At 38.9% G+C, this 25558-nt stretch overlaps 2 protein-coding genes across 2 annotated transcripts in view; both read right to left on the reverse strand.

The window, feature by feature from the left end:
* XK (X-linked Kx blood group antigen, Kell and VPS13A binding protein) overlaps window positions 1–5987 on the reverse strand; it is a 42572-nt gene extending 36585 nt beyond the window's left edge. The window contains exon 1 of the mRNA XM_037512540.2: window positions 5722–5987. Within this exon, the coding sequence (XP_037368437.1) occupies window positions 5722–5966 (245 nt within the window). The 5' untranslated portion in view covers window positions 5967–5987. The remainder of the gene's footprint in view (window positions 1–5721) is intronic.
* A 2536-nt stretch (window positions 5988–8523) lies between these two features.
* The window catches only part of LANCL3 (LanC like family member 3), a 122780-nt gene continuing 105745 nt past the window's right edge, over window positions 8524–25558 (reverse strand). Inside the window, 2 exon segments of the mRNA XM_037512541.2 lie at window positions 8524–16181; window positions 24774–24981. Of these exon segments, the coding sequence (XP_037368438.1) occupies window positions 16022–16181; window positions 24774–24981 (368 nt within the window). The 3' untranslated portion in view covers window positions 8524–16021.

Genomic DNA, 25558 nt, shown 5'->3' on the forward strand with positions numbered 1-25558 from the left:
TGTAGGAGTCTCTCCGGTGAATAAAAAATGGACATATTTTGTGACTATAACCTTTGTTCCTGGGAGAAAGAAAGTACATAGCTGTGACTATGTGTGTGTGTGACGGGTTTGTCTGCTATGTTTTACTAGGGAAACATGCATATATTTATATGTTGTATGAAAATATGTAGAACAGTCTGGACCAATTGCTCAGTTGAAAATAATGAAGTTAATGAAGTTTAGGTTATAAGTTCATGCCCAGCTGATCCAACTGAATTTGCTCTGAGGAAAAACTTGACTCTATGATTGAGGACTGTAAAGTTCTAACAACATCACACAGTGAGACCACTGACCACAACAAGGGTTTGAAAACAGAATAAACTGACTATTGCTTTATTTTCAAATATGTGATGAATGCCGACACACTTTGCTACATTCCTACATAATGTAGTAATTTACACATAACTTTATAAGTGCTGTGGGGAATGCAAAGACAGCTGATCATCCACCTTATTTGGAGGTGCTCACAATCTAAATGGAAAAAATGGGACATATACATAATAAGGATAATAAATAACAAACTAATATTTATAGAGCACCTTCAGTTTATAAAATATTTCTTAAATATGAACTCATAAAGAATTTCTACTGCAAGAATTTAAATCATACCATTATTTGTAGTAACAAAATTCTGGGAATACTTGAAAGGTCCCCAAATAAAACAATGATTAAAAAAAAACAGTGAAATATCCAATCCTTAAAACTTATGGTATACTACTGATACATAAAAATGTTTACCATACTTGGTAAATGAAGGGAGTAAGTAACATTGAAATATATGTGCATATATATATATATATATATATACACACACACGCACACATAAAATTTTATTTTTGTAAAAATAAAATGTATACAAATCACATACACACGTAAACAGTGGAGTGCTTGCGCTGGTTCATACCGACTCAAGAGACTGCTAAGTAATTAGGCATTGTGTAAGCTAGTTGTTAAATAACGAGTAGCTTGAAATAGGCCATGATGGAAATATTTATATTACAGAAATCAGCAAATAGTGCAAATCGGGCTTCTTTTCCTTGGAGAGACAGTTTACCTATAAAAATGTTAGGATATACAACAAAATGTTGAGAATTGTTCTCTTTAGGCAGTCAAATTATAGGCTTTTGACTATTTCCTTAAATGTGCTTATCTGTTTTCTCAAATATGTGAGAAAATAACAAAAAATGTTGCTTGAATAAAATCAAGCTTAAAGTTTTTAAAGACAACAACAAAACACCAGCACATGCTAAATGCTGAGTCAATAAAATGAAAGTTCAGAGGGAAATCAGTTCTGTGGAGGGGCTTATATGAAACCAGAAGCATTTACCAAATTTCAGCATCTCTCAATGGAAATAAGAGGGTCCCAGAATGAGCGAATTACAGAGGAGGCCCTGTGGAATCCACTATCTTTCCCTAATTCATACATTTATGAGTTACAGAATTTTATACATAGTAAGTGCTGAATAAATTTATGAAAGGCCCCAAGATATCCTGCCATTACTAGTTAAGAAAACTTGTTTTTTTTTTAAAAAAAGCACTACCATTTATTTTTCTAACCATTCTACAAAATTTATCCAATTACTCCAAATCTGGTTTTTGGTGTTTTTTTTTTTTTTTTTGGGGGGGGGGTTGGTTTGACCTGGTTTTGGTTTTTGCTTGAGAGGTTGTCTAAATATATTGTATATTAAATATTTTCATCAAAATCATTCAAGGAAGTTTTGTACTTATGTAGATGAAAGGTTGGCAAATATTTTCTGTAAAGTATTTACAAAGAGTAAATATTTTAGGCTTTGCACGTCATGGTCTCTATTGCAAATACGCAACTCTTGCTGGAGTGCAAAAGCAGTCACAGACAAAACAGAAACGAGTTAGCATGGCTGTGTTCCAATAAAACAATTTACAAAAACAGGCAGTGGGGGGATTTGACCTGTGGGGCATAGTTTGCTGACCCCGAATGTAGGTGAACAAGCAGGTTGATCCATTTTCTCCACCCTTTTATCCTGCTCTTATTCTTTTGCTGAAACCATGCATGTTGGTGCAGACACAAATAACCTGTGGTACCAGAAACCCTCTAAGGTAGTTCATAAAAAGGCATTTTCAAAAGAAATACTGGCTATGATTTCTTATATGCCACTTTATCTTCTGACACACGTGCTCTGTGAGGCTAGGGGACAACCAAATTGGTTAAATAGAAAGTGCCACATGACCTGTGCCTAATCACTTGCATAATCTCACTGAGCCTCAATTCCTCAACTGTAAAAAAAAGATAATGACAGTTAGCTAACAGGGTTTTACAGTGGATGGAAATTAGTACTGTATGTAAAAGCACTTTTTGCAAACCAAGAAAGGTGGCTCTTCAAATTTAGGTCATTATTATTTTTTTTAAGATTTATTTATTATGCATACAAGAGCTAGGGTACAGGCCAGAGATGCAGGGGAAGGGGTAAGAGGATTCACCAGAGGGAGTGGGAAACAGAACAGGCAGATTGACTGAAATACACTGCTGAAGGGAGCAGCGGGCGAGACAGGAGAGGTCTGCTGCGCCATGTGGGTCTCTCCCTGGCCAAGGATTGAACTCGTGCTGCATGGGCTGTGGACTGCTTCATAGTGCAGTGCTCAACCCATTGAGGCACCAGGGAGGCCCTAGGCCATTATTATTATAAAGTCTTTTGAAAGTTTACTTTCAAAATAGTTTGGTTAATCATTTTGCAATGTTCTATAAAAATTACTGGAACTTCTAAGCCTTCATTTTATAAACACAGATTTTTCATGTACCACTTTTCCTCATTATACTAGTAGAAAAAATGGAGGAAAATACCTTTAATTTTTAACTCATTTATATGTAGTCTTTCTCCTAACTAAGGTGCAAAATTACATAATAGTAAAAGAATGATAAACAGATATGTTGTTTTTGCTAAGAGGGGCTCTTTCTCTTTCTGGCTTTCTAGAATGTCTATTATTATTCACAATAGGATTCGCACTAAAATAGAAAAAAATTCAAGACATTATCTAATGTTCATATCATTCAAACCCAATCTAACGAGAAAACCACCAGACAGATTGCAACTTCAGTTTTAAAGATAAGACTAATGTAAATGAAATATGGTACTCTCCTGATGCCCCCCCACCAAAGGACAGAAAATTGTAGTGGCTAGCCCATAATCATTACAGTGTCCTCTATTGCAGCTTAAGTGACAGAACTCAAAAACTTGCATCTCACCTAAAAGAAAATGAGTATGACTAGTAGCACATGCCCAAATGTAAACAGAGTTAAATTTTCCAAAAACCTTTTCAAAATATTACTAATTCCAACTGCTAAGGAGGAAATGAAACACATCATGACTCCTCTTTGTTTGGCAGAAATAATGTTGATCTTATATAAGGCTTAGAGTTAAAGAATCAAGTGCTCAGCAGGAAGAACTTCCAATAAGATTAAGTCATGCTAACTCACAACATCAAATTGCTTTTCTTGTCATGTGGAAGCTAAAATGCTTGGAACCACCATTTTGTGTATCTCCTTGAAATAGGACAGCTGAATTAGTAAGAGAAAGTCCTTGTTGAAGGAAGGGGGTTGTTTGTTGCTTTTTTTATGTTTTATTTTGCCCCCCTCCTAAGACAATGGCCTATATAAAAAATTCTAGAAACTGTTCTTCTTACAGTGTTGAAACTTTTCATATAGCTGAGAAGCTATTCTTCAAAGCTTCAAACTTTTCTTTCTTATAGTTAAAAATATTTCTACTGTAAAAACTGAGAAAAGAAGAGAAGCATATAATAAAGGAGAAAATGATGCACTGTTCTATTTTTCCTCAGGATAAAATTTAAATTACCCATTTCCCTGCCATCCAGAAATGATCACGCTCAATATCTTGGCATATTTCCTTGAGCTCAGGTTTATATTTGCCATCCTGTTATACATAATTATTAGGTCATTAGTTTTATCTTTTTAAAGATAAAAACTTTTAAAACATTTGCAATAGCAGTAATGATAGAGTGTTATTTGCCTGGATGGTTATACAGATTTTGGCAAAATGGTCAAACTTTCTTAAGATGACAGAAGTATTGATAAAATGAACTCCACCCTCCCCTGCCTACTTTCTAGTAGGAAACCAGACTCCACTTCTAAGAAACCTTGTGAACTTGACCTCATTTTCCTCATCTCTAAAATGGGGACAGTTACAGCTCCTTCATGGTCAAGATTCATTGAACTAGAGCATATAAACACCTAGTAAAGCATCAAGCATAGGAGACATTTCAGAAATGTCAATTCCCCTTCCTGTCACTTAGCCATCATGAGCAAGGAGTTTGGGAGTTTTCTTTTCAGGAATGAGGTTAACAAATGAGTGCCTGCTTAAAGCAGAGCACAGTGATTTTGCTGGGATGGTGAGGGGAGTATAATCAGGACCCTGTGACCTACTTGGTGAGGGAGTGCTAAATCTGTTCTCACTGCATGGCTCCAGGTTGCAGAACTTTTTATTTCTTCATTCCCTTTCTTGCTGTTTTTGCCCCTAACTCTTCCCTTCTTATCTGGACATCAGCAGCAACTTTTTAGTCCCCTCAGAGTACCTATTTCTCTTCCCTTTTAGGATTCCTTAGCTGAGAAACCTGTTCCCCAAGTTTGCCAACATTGTGTATAATGCAAGTGAGTATTCTGAGTGTCAACTGGGATTCACTGTTTTTAATAGGAGTAAGCTTTATAATAGGGCTTTGTAAATCTAGCCTGCTACTTACTAGTGTGTGTGTGTGTGTGTGTGTGTGTGTGAATGAAAAGAGAAAGAGAGAGTGAGAGATTTCCTGGTGGGAAAGGCTCCTGGCTAGTTGAATCTTCTGGCAGCTAGCTGAGGTGCATCTCAGGGCCTATCGGTCTTTGCATTTCTTCCTGTATGCCTATGTCTACAGCTGAGTCTTATACAATTTATTTAGAATCCATAGAAGTCCTTTGTTTTGCTTTTCCTACAGAGATGAAAGCTATCAAAACAAAAACTTTGAACCTCTCCCCATGGTCCTCAGACAAACCAAAACGTACTCAAGGACCGTATCTTTCTACGTGTTTTGGGTTAACACATTTTCCCCCCCAGAAATGCCACTGAGGGCTTCTTTTCTTAACACATGGCAAGTTTTTGTCTGCATGGCACGTTGTGATCCAGGCCCAGTAGCTGGAAGTGAGGGAGGGCTGGGAGATATGCCCACGACCCCGCAGGATTCCACCCCAAGAAAAAAGCCCCACATGTGCATCTGTTCCTAAGAGCACGAACTGCAGTAAATGAATCTCTGTGGAGCTCAGAGCCGCGCCTGGCACACGCTCAACGCTCCGCGTCTGGCACTGAAATGAAATCCTCCGTGCACGCTGTTGCGGTAACGGCTCCTTCCAGCCCACGTCCCCAGGGTGTGTGGGGACACGAGCCCATCCAGCCAGGAGCCACTAGACCGCAGGCGACGCCCGCCTGGGGTGAGGTTGCACCGCGCGGAATTGCCATTTCTGCTGGAGAGCGGTCAATGGACTCCGGGCGATCTTGGCCGCGGGGGCTGAGCAGGACCATGGTCCCTCGGCCGCAGCCCGATTCCCGCTTTGCCGCCCGCGGCCGCCAGGCCCTGCCCGGGGCTGAGGGGCGCAAGGAGCGCCCCCGGGGCAGCCCCCAGTCCCTCCCGGCCGCCCTCGCCGCCGGGCCCGGGCCCCGCACGCACCTGAAGAGCGGCCCGAGCTGCAGCAGATGCAGCAGCAGCACCAGCGGTCGGTCGCGGCTGAAGTCGCGGTGCACGAAGAGCAGCGTGAGCTGCACGAGCGCGCAGGGCAGCAGCGAGAAGAGCAGCGTCAGCGCCTGCCACATGCCATCCCCGCCCGAGCGGTAGGTGCTGCTCAGGTACAGCGCCACCGACGTCTCGGCCACGAACAGGAACACGGACGCCAGAACCGAGCACGGGAATTTCATCTCCGCCGTCAGCGGCGCGCACCGGGGGCGGACGCGGCGGCGGCTACCAGGGGGCGCTCGGCATGCCGGGCCCCAACGGCTCCTGCGCTCTGCACCGCCCGCAGAGGGCACCCGGCCCTGCCGATCGGCCCCGCAGCAGGAGCAAGGCCCCGGGGTGGCCAAGCCAGCGGGGGAGGGGCGGGGCGCGCGGCCCGCTGGGACACGCCCACGCGCACCGTGCGCCGCCCGCGCGCCAGAAGGTCCGCGCGTCTCAACTGCGACTGTCCCCAGGCGGGCCGCGAACCCGCGTCCCGTCCCGCGACTGCTCGCGCGTGATCCAGAAGGATACTGCGGTCGGGCTCGCCCCGCGCTCCGCCTCTGGGTCCTAGAGCCCGTTGGCCCACGCTCGCGTGGGAAACTGGTCAAGTCTCTTTGAAAAGCTACAGCCAATGGGGCTCAGAATTAGGGCAGAACGCCTTTCTAGCCCACGGGGCCTAGGAAACGTCTCCTTCTCCAAGGACCGGCGTTTCCGGTCATTTAAAAACAGGCCAACCAGAGATGCTTTTCAAATGACAACTTTGTCATGCACCCAGGAAAGACCTTTCTCTGGGCCAACTAATCATGCCCCTTAGGCTTCCAAATACAGTGGTCGGATGCCTTGCCTACAGTGGTGAAAGAGCATCAGAGATAACCTCTAAAAGCCAACGCCTTTCTCAGAAAAAAACTACCTACACCATTTATTTCTCTGTAACTGTGACTAACCCAGTCAGGGCAAAGGCCAGGGCCTAATAAGGAAAAGGTTTTCAGCCCAACACATACCTCGGCTTGCCTGCGCCAGGACTAACACACTTCTCTTTCCCTTATTTAACTTGTGACAAACCTTCTGGACTTCGAGGCGGGCTCAGCCCACCTCTGTTCCTGAGTTTGAACAAGTCACTAACTCTCTCTAAAACTCAGGTCCTTCTGCTTTAATAACATGATCTCTTTGCCCGCTGAAACTAGGTGATTCCACCGTCTTCAGGCATTTCTGGCATTTTTTATTTAGGAAACTGTCGACACAAATAGAATGTGAAGATTCAGTAAAAATCACGACAAAAATTGTAGAGGGAGAGAAGATGAAGGGTTGTTTTTGTTTCATTCTTGTGTGGCATGGGAAAATCTATTTATAAGGATTAAGAGGAGAATTCAGACAACAGCTGACAGGGACCAGGCCCATTCTCTAAAAGGATTACTAATGTCTATTTATAGAACTCAGCAGGCCACCCTGTCCTGGATCAACACACACAGTCACAAATACAGAATAGGCACCAACACTCCAGAGTATTTGTGTAATATTTTATTTGCCATGATCTTAAGTTGTAAAGGAAAAAAAATTAGCTTAGAATTATTAATTAGAACACACGCAATACTTAGCATTAGGTTTTATTTTAAGGCAAAGGATTATCACAGGTTTTATACTGGTAAGTAGACTGTACAGAAATGTGGGGGTGGGCAATAAGCCAATAAATTACATCACTTTAAACACTATATGACAAATTATTTTCTACAGTACAAAACTAATACGGAAAACACATTTGGAAAGATCACAGTGTTTAGAACATTTAAACGTTAGTTTTAAAAACAGTAAGGTGCTTCTTTAAGCTTCTGACTCAATCCTGGTTTCATTTGACCTTGCAGTGGCTATGAGCAAACACCCCTTCCAGCCATGAGAAGGGGAGGCCATATCTACTGACTGTAGCTCTACCCCTCTCCAGGGACAACCAATAACAAAAGCTAACATCTGAGGAGCATTCAAAGTTGATCCAACTCAGCTGCACCCCAGCTAACTTGCCCAGCAACCAAAATCCATTAAAAAAAATTTAGCGCCATTATCATTTGCCGATTTGTTCTAGAGAATGACATATACATTCGAGTTTATGATTGCTAGTTTCCCTGTCAAATACTTAAATGGATTTTACTAAAGATCAATGTACTGTCACTCATGTACTGCACTATACTTTCTTGCTAGAACTGAAATACCCATTATTTTCCTAAATATTATGTACACAAGAGACTTACAGAAAGTGGTTTTTGGTATAATATGTAACATACCAGAATACATGAGAATTTGGTTTTGTTATAAAATACAGTACTCCAACACTTTGTAATATGGTTAAATATCTGACAGAATGTTCTGCTCCTAATTTAGAACTAAATGCCACAAATAATGTCTTTGAAAGTGCCTCAAAGTACCCCCAAAAGAAATATAATAATTAGTAAGAGGTCAGAAAACCTGTTTTTGGCAAAAAGGCGTTTTTGAAGAAGGCTTTCATTGTTTGTGCAAGACGTTCAAAAATTTACTTTCATACAACAGATAACTTGTGTTGTATTTAATGCTAATAGGAATTACTACAATTTTTAGAGGAATGATAACTAATCTATTATCCGGCATATTGTTTTTTTATAATTTTATATTTTTAACTTTACATTTTTGCTGAGGCAAATATATTGCAAAAATTACAATTTTATTAATATTACTAATTTATTGAGCAGCTCTTCAAAATTCAATAATACTTTAAATAATACTATATTTATTACTAGATCTAATTAGGAATGAGCAGTTATATTCTATTGACAGATTATTTTTATATTTCCCAAAATAATTAAGGAATCACACTAGTTTACTGCTTGTGAAATGTACCAGTAAGAAGGGGAGCTTTTTCTCCAATGATACAATCATAATTCTGTAAGTATTGTCAATTGTGCAAAAAATCTTTTTGGTGAAGTAAGTTCTATTCACTTGGGAAATGCACAATCTGAAACTAACATGTGGTGCTTGACAATTCCCCAGTATATGGCTTTGCAAAGTTTCCTCTAATAACAGGATTCTACAAAATCCATTAAAAAAAATTAGCGCCATTAAATCATGAGATTAAAATTCAGACCTCCTTTCCAAGTAGATCTCCCCCAGATGTTAAAAGTTGGGGAAGCTGTTACCTTTGTAGAGAATGGGCAGCCCTTCTTTACCAGAGAGATTGTAAAGGCAAACTTTTCCACTTAGAATGCTCCATTCCTACTCCTGGAGAGTCTAGGTAAAACTAATGGTATCCTTTGCATTTTCAAGGGCAAAGGAAATTCTACAGCTGCTACAGTCCTCAAAGACATCTCTAATGCTGAAATACTAAAGTCCTACAAAACAAAGACAAAACTGATCATTTAAATCAACCTTATTTGAATACATCCATATATGAGGATTACTGCAGTCAACTTGGACTAAATTCAGCGACAGAAGGTATTTTATTGGTAACTGCCACTTAAGCACAGATCATAAAACAAGCCTTGGTGGGGGGGCAGTATCAGAGGTGCCATTAAAACAAAGACAAAAGGTCATTTGCTAAAGATTGACAACTGTCAAATATAGTCACAGCTACTTTATACATTTACAAGAACAGTGAGCATTAAAACATGTAAATAATGCCACACACACAAGATCAAAAGTAAGCATCTGCAGAAATGATATTATTCTAGTTAACAAACTATGTATTCTGCGTTTACACATATACAAATTCAGATGTTTCTCCTCTCATCTTTTGCAAGTACTCATAATTTCTGAAAAAAATGAGAGGAAGGTGTGTTCTTGGGTACTTTCTGAAGGTCTATGTTCATACTCAAGACATTAAAGCCATCTGCTGGTTTCAGTTTAGTAGGTGGTTCTAGAACAGGAAGATAGATCTTGGCTCTCAGGTGATTCTGAGTATCAGGAATATTTAGAGATAGGCTCCGAAAATAGTGGAGGAGGAAACAAAGTTTATCTTATGCAGAGACACTTGTGGCAATTTCCAGAATTCTTGTCCCAAAGTGTAGTAAAGAATAACTTCAGGTCTTTGTGAGGGCAAGATAATTTAGTAAGGATGGATATTCTGGGACATGATCATTGTACTGGTATCTTTAATGGGACTGGGAGGGATATTCTGGGAGGGGAGGTTGGAGAAGGGGTTGTTAAAACTCCTCTATAGAGAAAACAAATATAAGCATACAGTAAATGTACCATGCCTGACTGTGTTTTTACAGTGGTAGCTAGGCAACAGTGATAACCAGAAGATTGAACCTTAAAGAGACAGAACTCAACAACCTCTAACAGGTGACTTTACCCAGGAGAGGTTTGTGAGTCTGTGGCTTGTTCCTGCACCATGTAAATCTCCAAGAGGGAATAAAAACTGGAATTTCCCTAACCTATTTTATCACAGAATGTACTTTCCATACAGGGCAACCCCTGGTACTAGGGCTCTGTGTTGGGGGGAAACACCGCAGCATTCATATTGCATGCAGTGTTCTGTTTCTATTTTCTTCTGTAACAACACAGAAATACATAAGCTGTAAGAAGACCTTATCAATACTGTAAAAACAGCAGTGGATGCTAGCCCTGGCTGTCTAGTACAGCAGCCAACTCATATCCAGTTCTTGAGCGCTTGAAAGGGGGGGGCTAGTCTGACTTAAAATGTGCAATAAGTATAAAATGTACACTAGATTTTGAAGACTCAGTGTAAAACAATGTAAAATATCTCAATTTTATATTGACTACATATTGAAAAGACAGTTTGGGTAGATGGGTTAAATCTAATACATCATTAAAATTACTTTTCACCGTTTTTGGTTTTAGTTATTTAATGTGACTACTAGAAACTTTTTAAAATTACATATGTGGCTCACATTGGTGGCTCTATTTGTGAAACTCACATCTATTTTCTTCTACAGATGGCTTCTAATGGCTTTAACCTGGCAGAAGATTTAATAAAAATGAATGCTTCAGATAGACAACTGGAAGTAGAAGTAGAGCCCTCATTAATTATGGGTTAATTTCTTAGAGAGCAGTTATCACACAATGAAGACCCATTCATTTATTAATTTATGCTTTCATATATCTGTTCATTCAGATATTTCTAATAGCTAAGTGTTTGGTTTTATTTGCTATGTGACAATGACTCCCCCTAGGTCTGTCAATCTCTCTGTTTCTGTCTCTCTGTCTTTGTCTCTTTCTCTCTCACACACACTAAACGGTTTCCTATAGGTACTAGGAGAAAAGAAAGAGGACACAGGACACAAACAGGACGTCCTTACAAACTATTGTCACAGATCTTGATAGTCAAGCCCCAGGTAGGTGTTATTTTCTCTCTTGATATTGTGCGGAGAAAGGATACTTTGCTCTTTTAACCATACTATTTATATTTACCAACAACACCCCTCACCAAAGAACAAAAAAAAAAAAATAAGAGGGATGATTTGGTTTTCATGTGAAACAATATTTCAAATTCCATTCAGAGGGGGAATAACAGAGACACAAAGGCAAAAGATGATGCAGGACATTCTGCAGATAAGGGACTTGGCAGTTTGGGGAGGAGTCTAAAGGGTGACAAAGTTTAATACTTTAAGAAAATAAAAACAAACATTTTGAAATCCTAAAGGCACCTTCCATCAGGGCTCAATTCATTAGCACTTTCAGTTAAAGAAATAAGGGAAAACAGGGCACCCCAACTTTCAGATTTATAATGCTGGAGGCCCAGATATTTAAGGTAGCATCCTTTTTTTTTTCACAACAGCACAAATCAAATGACCAGATTTCCTTATGGAGGGAAAGCAGGGTGTGTATTCTCATGCACAGCCACACTCAGAGCAAGCTGTGACCTGACTTTGAGATGAGCCTAATTCCTTCTGCTGCTGACCCTCAGGTCTGCCCTTCTGTCCAGAGGGGAGTCCAGCTTTATTGAACCTGAGCTCTTAGCTACGAACTGACATGGATGGAAGAGATAAAGAGAAAACCTGCCCTCGCAGGAGAAAGGTCACATGATTAAGCAGATAAAGGAAAAAACAGATCAGAATGTATTATTTAAAGGGGAGAGGTAGACAGGGAGTTGCTGAATCAGAGGGGTTTGAGGTTAGAAGTCCTGGGAAGCAATAAAACCCATGAGTAGGACAGGACTGGTCCTTACAGTATTCAATGAGCATTCCCAGCTCCCGCTGAGATGCTGGGCTGCAGCAGACTTTCCCCCCACCCACTCCTTTCCTTCCATTCTCATTTGCTTTCCTTGCAGAGTGTATGCCAGGATCACATGGCCTTGGGGAATGTGAGGTTATTAATTTGGAACAATGTTCAATAAATAACCCAGGTCCCCAAAGGCCTTATATGCAATTGAGAGTATATTTCTATATGTCACCCAGATCCTTTTTGCTCAGCAGACCTGGGCGGCCAGCTCTTTTTGTTACATTCCTGGCACTGTAAACCTTTGCTTCCAGCAAGCAAAATAAATATTTGCATTAGAGGAGCTCCCAAGCAAAAGCAGCCAAGTCCTATGCACTAAGCCCGAGTGAAATCAGAACCTTCTGAGGCACAAATGCTGTAGTCAGGATTGGTTCTAGAATCCACAGATAGAGATTCCATTTGGCTGAAATGCTTATTTGAAGTCATAAGTGAACCAGGTTTTCTGTGCATGTAGTAGGTCCTTAAAATATAGCTCCCCTTTTAAGTATATAAAGGGCATGCGGGGCCTCCCCCTGGTGGCGCATGGGATGAGCGCTGGGTTGCGAGGCTGCCAGCAGCCTCTGCAGCGCCAGTGCGATCCCTGGCCACCGGGGAGGGTCCCACAAAATAAATAAATAAATAAATAAAATAAAGGGCATGCGTATTTTAAAACTCTCATATATCCAGTTTATTATTGACAACCCTGTGAGGTGGATGATGATGAATTATAGTAGTCCATGGAAATGGCAGAACAAGGCTTTGAGATTTCCAACACAGGGCTCATTGCATTATTGTTTTTTCCTTTTAGTTATGTGCTTCCTTAACATGCATTTAAATCACCAACTTACATTTGTTGCATTGAAATGATTGAGGTCTGCTCTCTACAGAAATTGAAACAATTTGAATACCATCTTGATTAAAATCTTAGTGTGTCCAAGAAAATTAAGGCTATACATTGCCATGGAAAAATTCCAGTGTAGCATAGAACCAGAAAATGACTCTGCTTCTCAAGCTATCAGAAAATGAATAGTACTCTATTGATAGTGTAGTCAATAACCTGAAGAATCACAGAGGGAAATATGGAGTCAAACCCTTGCCCTTGGTTATCAGGTTAGAAGTGGAAAGAGAAGTAAAAACTGATGACTGAAATGGGATTGGGTAAAATAAATATAGATAATATTTTGGAGTATGTGTGGAAGAGAAGTTATGCATTATGTTAATGAAACAAACACAGAGTTGTAATATTTTTCCAAAACTTCCTACTTTCAAAGTATAATGTGATTCCCCCATTATTGAGAGATTCATTCAATGTAAATTAAAATATTTCCACTGTTACCTTCAGGGCTTATACTAGTTCATGCCACATAAAGTAAATGATATTAAAGTTATACTAGTGGTGGTGAAAATGCCCCCTAGCCTTCAAGAGGCAACAAACTTAAGCTTTATTCAGAAAAGAATGCTATTGCATAGAAAATAACAAGTTGGTTAATTAAAAAAGAAGTGACATGTCACACTTTCCTACAGCAACACTTAAGGGTCTCCCCCCACCCTTCTTAGGAAAATAGAATAGAAAATCATCTCCCCAAACCTGTAACTCTACTCTTTCAGGAAAATGAAAACTTTTAGCAGTTCAAGTGCTAAACACACGGATCCTGGTTTCTAATTTACTGCAGTGTCAATTGATAAAGACCTTTGCTTGAGCTAGACAAACAAAAGAGTTGTCACAATGGTCACACAACAATGTCATGGTCACTCTACTGATCTCAGCTGTTTTGGAGTACCTAGGTCAAAATGTTATGTTGAGCACTTGGTAGTGCTTTACTTTTTAGAATTCAAGGATGAAAGGTGGAACAAACAGAAGGCAACTTCCAGGGATATTTCATCCACTGCTGTATCCCTAGATTCTAGTCAAGAACACTGAATATATACACTTGGAAAGTGAAATCCAGGGTCTGAATCCTCATTCTGCACCCCCTTAGCTGTGAGACTTTGGATCAATTACTTTAAGCACCTTTGGGGTTGGTGGATCATGAAAAAAGCATGTGTTCCATAAAACCCTGTAAACTGGGTACTTACTACCTTCCGTCCACAAGGGTCAAGTAAAATGAATTTAAATGCAGATAATGAGAAGCAGGTACCATTTTCATTTCCAAAGGAGACTGTTTTGTAAAGGCATTGTGCCTTAAGACACTGAGACATCCTTGACTGTAAATGAAAATACATCTGCAACCCAACTTTTGGAATGATCTAAGAGCTACTCTTCATGTGGTACTGCCCCAAACTGAGTATTTTCAAAGATGAACAACTGAGGCCAATTTTACTTACATATTTATATAAGGATGAGCTAAAAAGGTGTATGCTTTTCAAAACCATCTTGTCTTAGTTTGTTCTGATGGGTAGAAACATAAAGTGCCATAAAATTACAAAGGTGCTTCTTTACCTTTTTTTTTTTCAGTCAGTCACAATTCTTTTTTGAGATCCTTATCGATGCTAGACATCCTTTTCCTAGAAAAATAAGTGCACACTCACACACAATCAAACACACACACAATCACACACACACATACAAATGCACACACAAATATTTACCCCTAACTCCTCCGAAAGTTCATCTATGAATCAAGAAGTTAAGGACTACTGAATTAAATAAGTGCTTGGGTTTACATGGCAATAGATGTAGAATATATGCATATATATTCTGTGTATGATAGAATATAGTCTACATCTATCACATATATACAAATTTTAAATACTATTTAAATAAGCATTAAATCTTATACAATACACAATGTCCTCCTCACCCTGATATATGAAATAGTCAATGATCAAATTCTAGAAAATGGATCAGCTCATGTTTGAGTGTTTAAGTGACAGATGCTCCTACAGTGTTTTGCAAACCACTACTTACTTGAAGTAGTTTTACAACTTCTATGTGTTTACAACAGCGTTGAATTTAATACAACTTGACTCAGTGGGTCTTGTAGACAATATCCATGGAGGCTGTGTGTTAGAAGGTAAGGTGATCAGTCATGGAGCTCACTCATGTCTAAATCTAATAGCATAACATTGAGCAATGCTCTTTTCACAACCCCTGGTCCTTTTTAGACAATGTCTGCCTGTCCCAGGGGACACAGTATTCAATCAAAGGCAGCAACAACACACCTCTGTAGCAGTTACCCTGATCCTTGAGATGAGTGATTTTTTTTTACCATGAGTCTATTTTACAGTTCAGCTAATAGCATCATAGGGATTACATAGGCATTTTAAAAATGACTAACAACGGACAATACGCAGCTCACATTTCAAATTGAGCAAAACGCTTGACAGCAAAAATTGCTACAGTATTTGCTAGCCTATGAATTTTACTATCTACTTGAGCTTTATGAAAGAAAAAGGAACCAGGAAAAAGAGATGCTCTAAGGCCTAAGGAAACTTGAATTTCAGGGCTTAAACTAAGTTATGATACGATTTTTTTAAAGTGCCCAGGGTAATGATAAAAAATAGAGATTCACCTGCAAATGTCTCCATTCATTAAAAATCACGAATTTCAATAAGTAAAGGCATAGGACAACCAAGAATTTCCTTTTCTTGTCCTTTAGCGACCTGACACTTCATCTCTCCTAGCAGTTTTCAGCTGGGAAATTACTTAATTTTTAATCACCCTTATATCTGAATTTAGGGGTGGAGGGCACCCACAAACAGTCAAGTTCTCTCTCCAACCACAAGGCATTTTATTGTCATTGTGCACATTTCAGTCTTGTTTTCTATGCCATACTGAAAAACAGATGATTTCTTTCTCTTTTTCCTCTGCACTCTGGTTTCACATGGACTTCCTAAACTATTAAATCTCTATGGTTTTAAGAAGAGTTGTGGTGTCATTGTTTTGCAGGGTCTCACACTGTTCTCCCTCAGGTCTGGTTTCATGTTGCCTTCACCTGCCTGCTCCCTTCCTTCCTTTGGGCGGCAATGTTAAGGCTCATGGCTGTGATACCATTGAATGTGGCTTATGTGGAAACTGCCTCCGGTAGGCTCAGGAAATCTCAGGGACCTTCTGCAGGGTCACAGAGGGAGATGAAGCCTTTTAAACAAAGACGCTGAAGAGAGGGAACTCAGCCTGATTGGGATGCAGCAGATCGATCAGAAAGCACACTGTCCCGGAGAAGCCTTCATACAAGCTGTATATACTTTCCAGGACACGAGAACCAGCCTTGAATTCCTCAGTAAATAAAAATTCAGCAAACCTAAGAAAAAGGAGAAAATATGAAGTTTTAAGATGAGGGTTTCCATTGTTAAAAAAAAAAAAAATGGAATCTAGAAAACTTAAATAAAGGACCAGGAAAATGAATATCTAAAAGAAAGTGAAAATCATAATCAACAAACAACTATGAACCAGAGACACTTTATGAGGGGAGGGGGGCGGGGGGGAGGGATTGGGGTCAAAATAAAGGGGTTGCAATTGTTTGGGGAATATAAAAATAAAATTAAAAAAAACGTGGCAGGCCCAAACTGGCATCACTTGTGCAAAGCCTAACAAGATTTTTTTTTTTTAGATTTATCTATGTATACATAAAAGAACTGGGGTGTAGAACAGAGGTGCAGAGGGTGAGAGGATTCACCAGAGCAAGTGGGGAGCAGAACAGGAGGATCCACTGAAATACACTGCTGAGGGGAGAAGGGGATGAGGCAGGAGAGGTCTGCTGCACCATGTGGATTGCCCCCTGGCCGGGGGATAGAACTCGTACTGCTGTGGCTGGTGACAGCTTGATAGCGCTGTCTTTAACCCCTGCACCACGAGGGAGGCCCCCTAACAAGATTTAAAGCCCACCCACACTGTGGTTTCAATCTCCCCCAGGAATATAGTCTCAACTATTCAGTGTGGAATTTTCTGATCTGCACCAAATAAGGTAATTGTTTACATTCCCCAAGATAAGATGAGAAACTACCACATTTATTTTTTTTTCCATTCCCCATAGATAGGTCACCCAAGCCTGAATATATATACACTTTTTCACTTATGACTTCCTTATATTACCTTTCCCTTTTTATAGAGCTTTAGATCTCTCCTCTGCTTGCTAGATTGGAATGCTGCCTGATTCATGGATCATTTAATAAAGGCAATCAGAGCTATAAATTTGCTAGTTGGATTTCTACTTTAACACCCTCTTATTGGTCTTGAGTGGTTTCTTCCCCCTCTCTGCTAAGCTCAAATTTTAGCATCAGTTTCTTTCCAGAACTCTGTAACATTTTAAGAAAGCTTCTTTTCCTCTGTTAAAAAAAGAATCTGTTAGCAGCAATCCCACTGCCCACCTGTGACTATGCAGGTGCCTCTTTTCACCAACTCTCTCCTCTACAGGGCAGCAGCCTTCCTGCCTGCCCGTGACCTGTCAAGGCCACCTGCCTGCAACCATGCGGGCCTCTCTCAGCAAACCTGTCCCTTCTGGGGCAGCTCTTCCTGCCCGCTGGTGTCTATGCAAGTGTCTTTAACTGTTTTATCCTTTCCCTAATAAACCTGCCCTTTAAATATATATAAAAAAATCTGTTATATAATTATGTATGTTTCACAACAAATTATGTTGGCAAGCAAATTCAGTTATTTTTGCAACGCAAAACAGTTTGGCATTTTCTAAGGATTCCATTCCTTCTTTTATCAATAATTAAAAGTAAAAAATATATTAATTCTCATATTTTTATTGATCATGAATAGAAGGAAGCTGGTATGTGACTATTCCTTTAAAAGAATAAAGATGCTATGTTTCTGCAGGCATATAATTCCTGAGTTAGGTTTCACTAATATGTGACAGCGAGCAGAGACTGTGAAAATAAATGGGCAGGATTTTATACTATCTGTGCTTTGGGCAAACAAAGGAATAAGATGAATGGAAAAAGGCAAGCAACATTTTATAATCATGACATCAAATAGCAAACTCAGCTACAAGATGGATTATTTTTAGGACATCCACCTTAAAAATAAATCATCAACCTCTAACTTCTCTATAAAAGATCATTTTCCTGTATTTGCCACAAATACTATTCAAATTATTTATAATGAGTAACATTTTCAGTAGTTTACAGCTTTGAAAGTGCTGTCATCTATGTCATCTCTCCACTGACTTGCTCTACCGGTTCCCATCAATAACAAAAAAAAAAAAAAAATCACCCATTCAGAGGCTACAGCACACGGGTTGGTAATGTCTGAGAGCTGAGACCTCCCTCATAAATTTAGATTATTGCTTCTACTTAGGGGGTCCTATGAAAAGTAATTACTTATTTGATCTTTTTAGGGTTCTTGGAATTACTGACAGCGGCTTAAAATGAATCAGCAGGAAACATATTGAGGTACTGTTTGGTACAATTTCTCTATCAAATGTTTTCTTGAATGTGCAACAGTTTTTAAATGGAATTCAAAATTTTAGACAGTAGAATAATGATGCATCTTAAGTGCTAATTAAAATTTTGCAGTTATATAATGAGGCTATACAAATAAAGCCATTCCCATCATTCACAGCACTAGAAAAGTAAAGAGCTTCAAGGACTCTTAACCTTTTTAGCACTATGGATCACTTGGTAGTCTGGACTCCTCAGGAAAAATGTCTCCAAACATATAAAATAAAATACATAGGGTTTTCCCCCAAGTTAATGATATTAAAGGAGATTTCATAAAAATCTTGAAACCAAATTTGTGATATAATTATATATGTATTATTTATTAGCACATTAAATAACAAAATCTACTATGGTCTAGTAAGTACTGACATTTCTAAGTAGTTATGGGAGTAAAACATATTTCATAATATTTGCAATAGATATGAGAATATCTATGACTGCTATTGGTGACAGTGTTAGAGCTACAGCTAATTCTCCTGTGGCTTATTACCTATGCTCAGAATGAAAGGAAATGCCACATTTCAGCTTGAAATATTTATTTTTCTCAGGTAAATTTACAAACCCTAGCTTAAGAAGTCCTGATGCAGAAAGAGGAAGGGCTTTGGAGTTGCCAAAAGATACCCAACTCTGATAATTTCAAGTTACATGAAATTTCTTTATCTCACTTTAAATTTCTTAATGTCGCTTTAAAATGATGAAGCTGCAGAACTGCAAAGATTATCTGTAAAGATTAAAGATACCATATGTTAGGCTCTGAGTACATAACAAGTATGGGGGAGCGAAATTTGCCACACCAAAATGTCTATTTCGTACAAGGATTATTTGGGGTTGATTATTTTTAAGAAGCAGCAGATGCAAGATTTTCTTTATCCCTCCCCTTTAACTGCCTAAAAGAATTTAGATCGACAGTCTGTAGCAGGAAGACAGCTATAACCAGAGATAACTCCAAAGACAATGAACTAGGCTGAGTAGACTAGGGAAAAGTTTTCAAGGCCCAAATTCTTCTGTGTCCCTTTCTCTCCACAGACATTTGTTTACCAAGCATTTGCTCTTCTCACTTTCTTGTAAATGTCTTCCTCTCCTGTGAAGTCCCAGAGCCCTATCCTCTTCTCCCTAGTTCAGGATGGCATATAAACCCCAGCTGCCTGTCAGGGAGCCTCATATCTTTGTAGGGTTCGTATGCGGATGCAATTAAATTTGGCTTTCTTGTTTATCTGTCTTATGGCAATTTCATCATTAGAGCAGCCCAAAGAACCTAGAAGATAGAAGGAGACTCCCCCATGATTATAAAAATATTATAGCTGGGGGGAGGGGAGCGCCGAGGGAAGCAAACATTATTTAAAAATGAACAATGATGTAAAAAATTGAAAAAACAACTTCTAAAAAGAATAAAGTGGGAAGAATTCAAGACATAAAAAAATATTACAGCCAGATATTTGTAAAACAGAGACAATTTTCCCATCATGCTTCAAAAGAAACCCACAGTTAATTTTGCTCTCTCTCCTTCCAATCTTTCCCCTCATGCATTATTTTATTTTATTACATTATTGAAATTATAGTCAGTCTATTATTAGAAAACCATGAATCAAAATATGTTAACAGAATTCTTAAATAAGGGAGCTGCAAATCGAGAGCTTATGTTAGCATTTTCCTTCAGTGCATACACACTAATATCATCATAAAGCATAACATAAATGCTTATGTTAGCATTTTCCTTCAGTGCATACACACTAATATCATCACTTTATGTTTTTTCAATATTGACAATTATCAATAGGTAAGTTGGTTTGGGAAGGCCTTTCTGTGAAAATGATTTTTGAGTTAAGATTTGATGAAGTGAGAGCTGGGAGATATGTAGAAAATAAGAATCACAGGTAGAAGGAACCAAAACTTCAAAGGCCTTGAGGTAGATTGCTGTACCTGGCATCCTAACAGAATTATAAAGAAGCCACTGTGGTGGAAAGAATCAGAAGAGTAGGGGATGACATCAGAGAGATAAAGATCATGTAGGACCTTTCATTCAAAGGACAGACCTTAGCTTCTACTCTGAGTCATACAGCAAGCCACTGGAATATCATGAAAAGAGTGTGTCATAATCAGAAATGATGTTTACCATAAAAGCAAATTAGGCCATAGTGAAACAGAGAATCATTTCATATAAAATCAGAATAAAGTCAAGGATGTTTACTCTCCCTCTTATTATTGAACACTGTTATGAAGATTATGAACCATGCAATAGGAAACATACAAACAAAGGAAGAGTATACTAATGAGAAAGGAAGTAACAAAATTATAGTTATTTGCAGGTATTATGTGTGCTGTTTAAAAAAATCCCAATGGGGGCCTCCCCGGTGGCTCAGCAGTTGAGCGCTGGGTTGCGAAGCTGCCCGCAGCCTCTGCAGCGCCAGTTCGATCCCCGGCCACCGGGCGAGGGTCCCACATGGCGGGCAGACCTCTCCTGCCATCCGCTGCTCCCCTCAGCAGTGTACTTCGGTCCTTCTGCCTATTCTGCTTCCCGCTCTGGCTCTGGTGAATTCTCTCACCCTCCCGCGCTTCTGACTGTACCCAGTGCTTGTATAAATAAATAAATAAATAAATAAACAAACAAACAAATTAAAAAAAAATCCCAATGGACTCTAATAAAAATCTAATAGAAACAGAAATGGAGTTCAGGTGCCCAGATATATCACTGCATTTATGAAAACTCAGGTGTTAATAAGTTACAATACAGATTTATATGAAAGAAGTGAACTCAGATTGCTAAAACACAATAACATGTATGTTTTTTAAAATCTTCACCAAAACTAGCACTAAACAACCTGCAACTATAATGGAGAGGGAGAGTCCAATCATAATAAACGTGAAAATATAAAATTTCCAGAGAAGGAAATGAAGACTTTCTTCATAAGGTCAAATCTATATCAACTAACAATTTTTAAAGATTTATTTATTTACAAGAGCTGGGGTGTATGCCAGAGATGTGGAGGGTGAAAGGATTCACAAGAGACAGAGTGGGGAGCAGAACAGGTGGGTCTACTGAAATACACTACTGAGGGGAGCAGCTGGTGAGCACCTTGTGGGTGACCTCCCTGACCAGGGATTGAAACCCCTTGCGTCACCAGGGAGGCCCCTAACATTTTTAAAAATCTAAATAAATGGAAACTATGCCATATTCCTGGTTGAAAAAATTCAATGCACTATAAAGAAGTTAATTTTCACTAGAGTAACTTGTAAATTCAAATCAAATGTCCATGGGAGTTTTTAAAAAACTGACAAATTGATTCTAAAATATAATTGGAAGAATAAATGTTAGAGAATAATGAGAAAAATAGAAGTAAATTAATATGAAATAGAGATAGTCCAAAAACAAACCCACATAATTCTGTAAATTTGTTTTATGATAAAATTGGAATTTCTAATCATTGGGGTAATTGGTTAAGAGCTGCTATTGAAAAATTTATTTTTTCTAAAAACATAATAGATACCCATCTGATATCATTAAATGAAGGAATTTCTAGATGAATCAAAGATTTTAAAGATAAAATAAAATCACTAAGGTACTAAGAGTCAATGTAAATTCATATTCTTGTAAACTTGGAGTGGTAAAGGCCTGTTTTTATTCTTCTTTCTTTTTTAATATTCTTTTTTTTAATTTTTTTACATCATTGTTCATTTTTAAACAATATTTGCTTTTCCCCACCCCCTCAGGTGTAGTCCTTATAGAATTTCCTTCCCCAGTGCACCTGTGCACCATCACCTCAGTCCCCTGTGCTCCTCCCTCCCTCCCTCTGATCCCTCTCCCTCCTCCTCCCCTGCAGGATGTCTCTGATTTATAATTGTCCGTTTTTTGCTTTGTTGTGTTTTGTGGCACCCTGAAAGTGCCTGATCTCGGAAAGGTCTTTTAAAGCATAATATAAAGTCTTAAAATTTTAAGAGATTGACAACTTTGACAGGAAAAATACTTAAAATTTTAGTCCCGCAAAATACCATCACCTAAATTGAAAGAGAAATAGCAGAAAAGAAAAAAGCAGAAAACTATTTACATTATATATTAACAGAGTTAAAATCCTCAATGTAAGCACTGCAATAAGGAAAAAAAATGGGCAAAAGATAGCCAGGCCATAAATACCTGTGGCTCTATGGCTTCATTTCTAAAATTTCTCTGACAAAAAACTCTTACACAATTACCCAGAAATGTATGCACTGAATATTTGGGACAATTTGTTTGCATTAGTAAAAATTACACATTACCAAATAGCCATCATTTAAAGATTGTTAAATTAATCATGGCACATCTATAATGAATAATTATATAACCATTAAAATCAGACAGAGCTATACAAACGGAAATAAATAAGGTCCCTTAAAATTTTTTATTTAAAATTCTAAGCTTCAAATAGTATGTATGGTGCTGTCATACATACACACGGGATCTTATTAAAATATACATATACAGGGCCTCCCCGGTGGCGCAGCGGGTTGAGCGCAGTGCTATGAAGCTGTCCGCAGCCTCTGCAGTGCCAGTTCGATTCCCGGCTGGCCAGGGAGATACCCACATGGCGAGCAGACCTCTCCTGTCTCGCCTGCTGCTCCCCTCAGCAGTGTATTTCAGTCTGTCTGCCTGTCCTGCTCCCAGCACTGTCTCTGGTGAATCCTCTCACCCTCCCGCGACTCTGGCCTGTGCCCCAGCTCTTGTATAAATAAAATAAATCTTTAAAAAAAATAAATTAAATATACATATACATGGCCACCCTGGTATTCTAGGAGTTAAGTCTCAGTGTGCTATCACCACTATGGCTTGAGTTCCATTCCCTGCCAGGGAGCTGTATGGCGCAGCAGACCTCTTTTGTGTTGCCCGCTGCTCCCCTAAGCAGCGTATTTCAGTAAATCTACCTGTTCTATTCCCCACTCTGTGTCTGGTGAATCCTCTCACCCCTTGTACCTCGGCCTACATCCCAGTTCTATGCAAAAATAAAAAAAAATAAAAAATATATATATACATATATGCATTATGGATATATGAACAAATATTTATGCATAGAGACATGCCTGGAATGACATAATTCAAATTTTTAGTAATAATAAACAGTGAACACTTACATTATAGTTACTATGTGGCAGACACTGCTCTAAATATAAATGAGGACATTATGCTAAGTGAAATAAGCCAGTCACAAAAGACAAATGCAGCTCGATAAGACTTATTTGAGGGATCTGCAGTGGTCGAACTCACAGAAGCACAGATCGAATGCTAGTTACCAGGGGCCAGGAGGAGCTGGGAATGGGGAGTTGTTGTTCAATGGGTATAAAGTTTGCTATAGGTGTTAAAGGTGAATAAATTCTAGAAATCTTTTGTGTGACATTGTGTCTATAGTTAACAATATGCTATTGTGCATTTGAAAATGTTATGAGAAAAAATAAAATAAAATATGCTATGAGACCTAAATGCCCACCAATAGATGAATGGATAAAGACGTGGTACATGGACTCAATGGAATACTGCTCAGCCATTAAAAAAAATAAGATGAAATCTTGTCATTTGCAATAACATGATGGACTGAGAGGGAATTATGCTTAGTGAAATAAGTCAGACAGAAAGATAAACACCACATGATTGTGCTCATGTGCTATACAGATTAAATAAACAAATGCAAACTAAGAAAATTAAAAATAAACTTTTAGAGCAAACTAATGGTTATCAGAAATGAAAGGGGAAGAGGATGAGTAAACCAGGAAAAAGGTCTGAACTGTACTTTCAGCAGTGAACTTATTGTAGTACATATAGATGTTAACTTAGAATGATGCACACACACCTGAAACTTACATAATGCTATGTTACTTCAATCAAAATTTTTAAAATGTTATAAGGATAAATCTGTTAAGTGTTTTTATCAGAATAAAAAAAATAGAAATATGCATACTCTTTAACCCAGCAATCCCACTTCTAGGGAGCGACACTATCTTGCAAATATACCCAAATATGTGCAAAGATATATGTACAAGGTTATTCATCATAGCATGATTTGTAATGCAAAATACTGAAGTAATACAAATATCCCTCTATATGAAACTGGTTAAATAAATGATAATTCATTCATATAATGAATTGCAATGCAACAATAAAATGCAAAACCATTTATACACTGACTTAGGGTGTTCTCTAAAATAGCGAGGTGCCACCATTCATATTTAACAAAAGGGGACAAAATTTTACATGCATGCCTATTTGCTTGTATCTACACAGAACATCTCTGGGAAAAAGAACTAAGAAACTGGTGACACTGATTGTCATCTGGGAGGTGAACTATTGATAAATCTCTAGGTTGCATAGTAGATGTATGCTTTTTACACCATTTCAACTATATGACTCTAGTGCCTATTCAGAACAGTTATTAAAATTTGGAAAATAGAAAAAGAAGAAAACCAACAACACGTGAAGAAGAGCTGACCTTTGGGCTCGGTAGATGTATTTCGAGTTTCCAGTAAGCCGGTACAGCAGTAAGAAGACGTAAGCACTGCCAGCTACCCCATGGCAAATTCCTGGCCCCTTCTTCAGCAGGCCCTTCTGCCATGTAAGTTCCCCACACCGAATACAGGTATCCAGGTACTGTGGTTTCTTGGAAACCAGATAAGCTTTGGCAAACAGATAGGCTATCCCTGTGAAAACACCAAAGATATTAGAGGTGACTCTCAGGAGGAAATGAACTTGTCAAACTATATAAGGCCCACAAATCCCTTGGGTATTAGTAAAATATCCCTTCTAATTTGGTAGGTCAGAGGAGGGGCTGGAGGTACTGCATTTCTTTTTCTTTTTTTTGATACTTTTCTTTCAATTTTTTAATGTAGTATTTTTTCCTACATCGTTGTTAATTTTTTGACAATATATGATTTCCTCGCTCAGGTGTGGTCACCATAGCTCTCCCACCACCAAAGCATCCCTAGTCACTATATTCCCTTATGCTCTTCCCCTTCCTCCCCTATTCCCAGTTTTCATGCCTTCCTCCTCAAACCCCTTCTCTCCTGGGTGCCTCATATCTGTTGTGAGATTTTAAGCTTTCATGTATATGAGGAATACAGAAAAACCAAAGTGTCAGGTACTGACACTGACACATTTCTTAAAAGTGCCCTTCCAGGAAAGCACATTTTGAGTAGCAAGGCCATGGAATCTTTTACAAGGGAGTTTTGTTATTCCTGTGAGACTCTGTGGAAGTTGTTTGAATTGTATTGTGGCCAC

This window comes from Talpa occidentalis, unplaced genomic scaffold, assembly GCF_014898055.3.
Source record: "Talpa occidentalis isolate TD23 unplaced genomic scaffold, MPIMG_talOcc4v2.1 talOcc4.15, whole genome shotgun sequence".
Taxonomy (NCBI): Eukaryota; Metazoa; Chordata; class Mammalia; order Eulipotyphla; family Talpidae; genus Talpa; species Talpa occidentalis.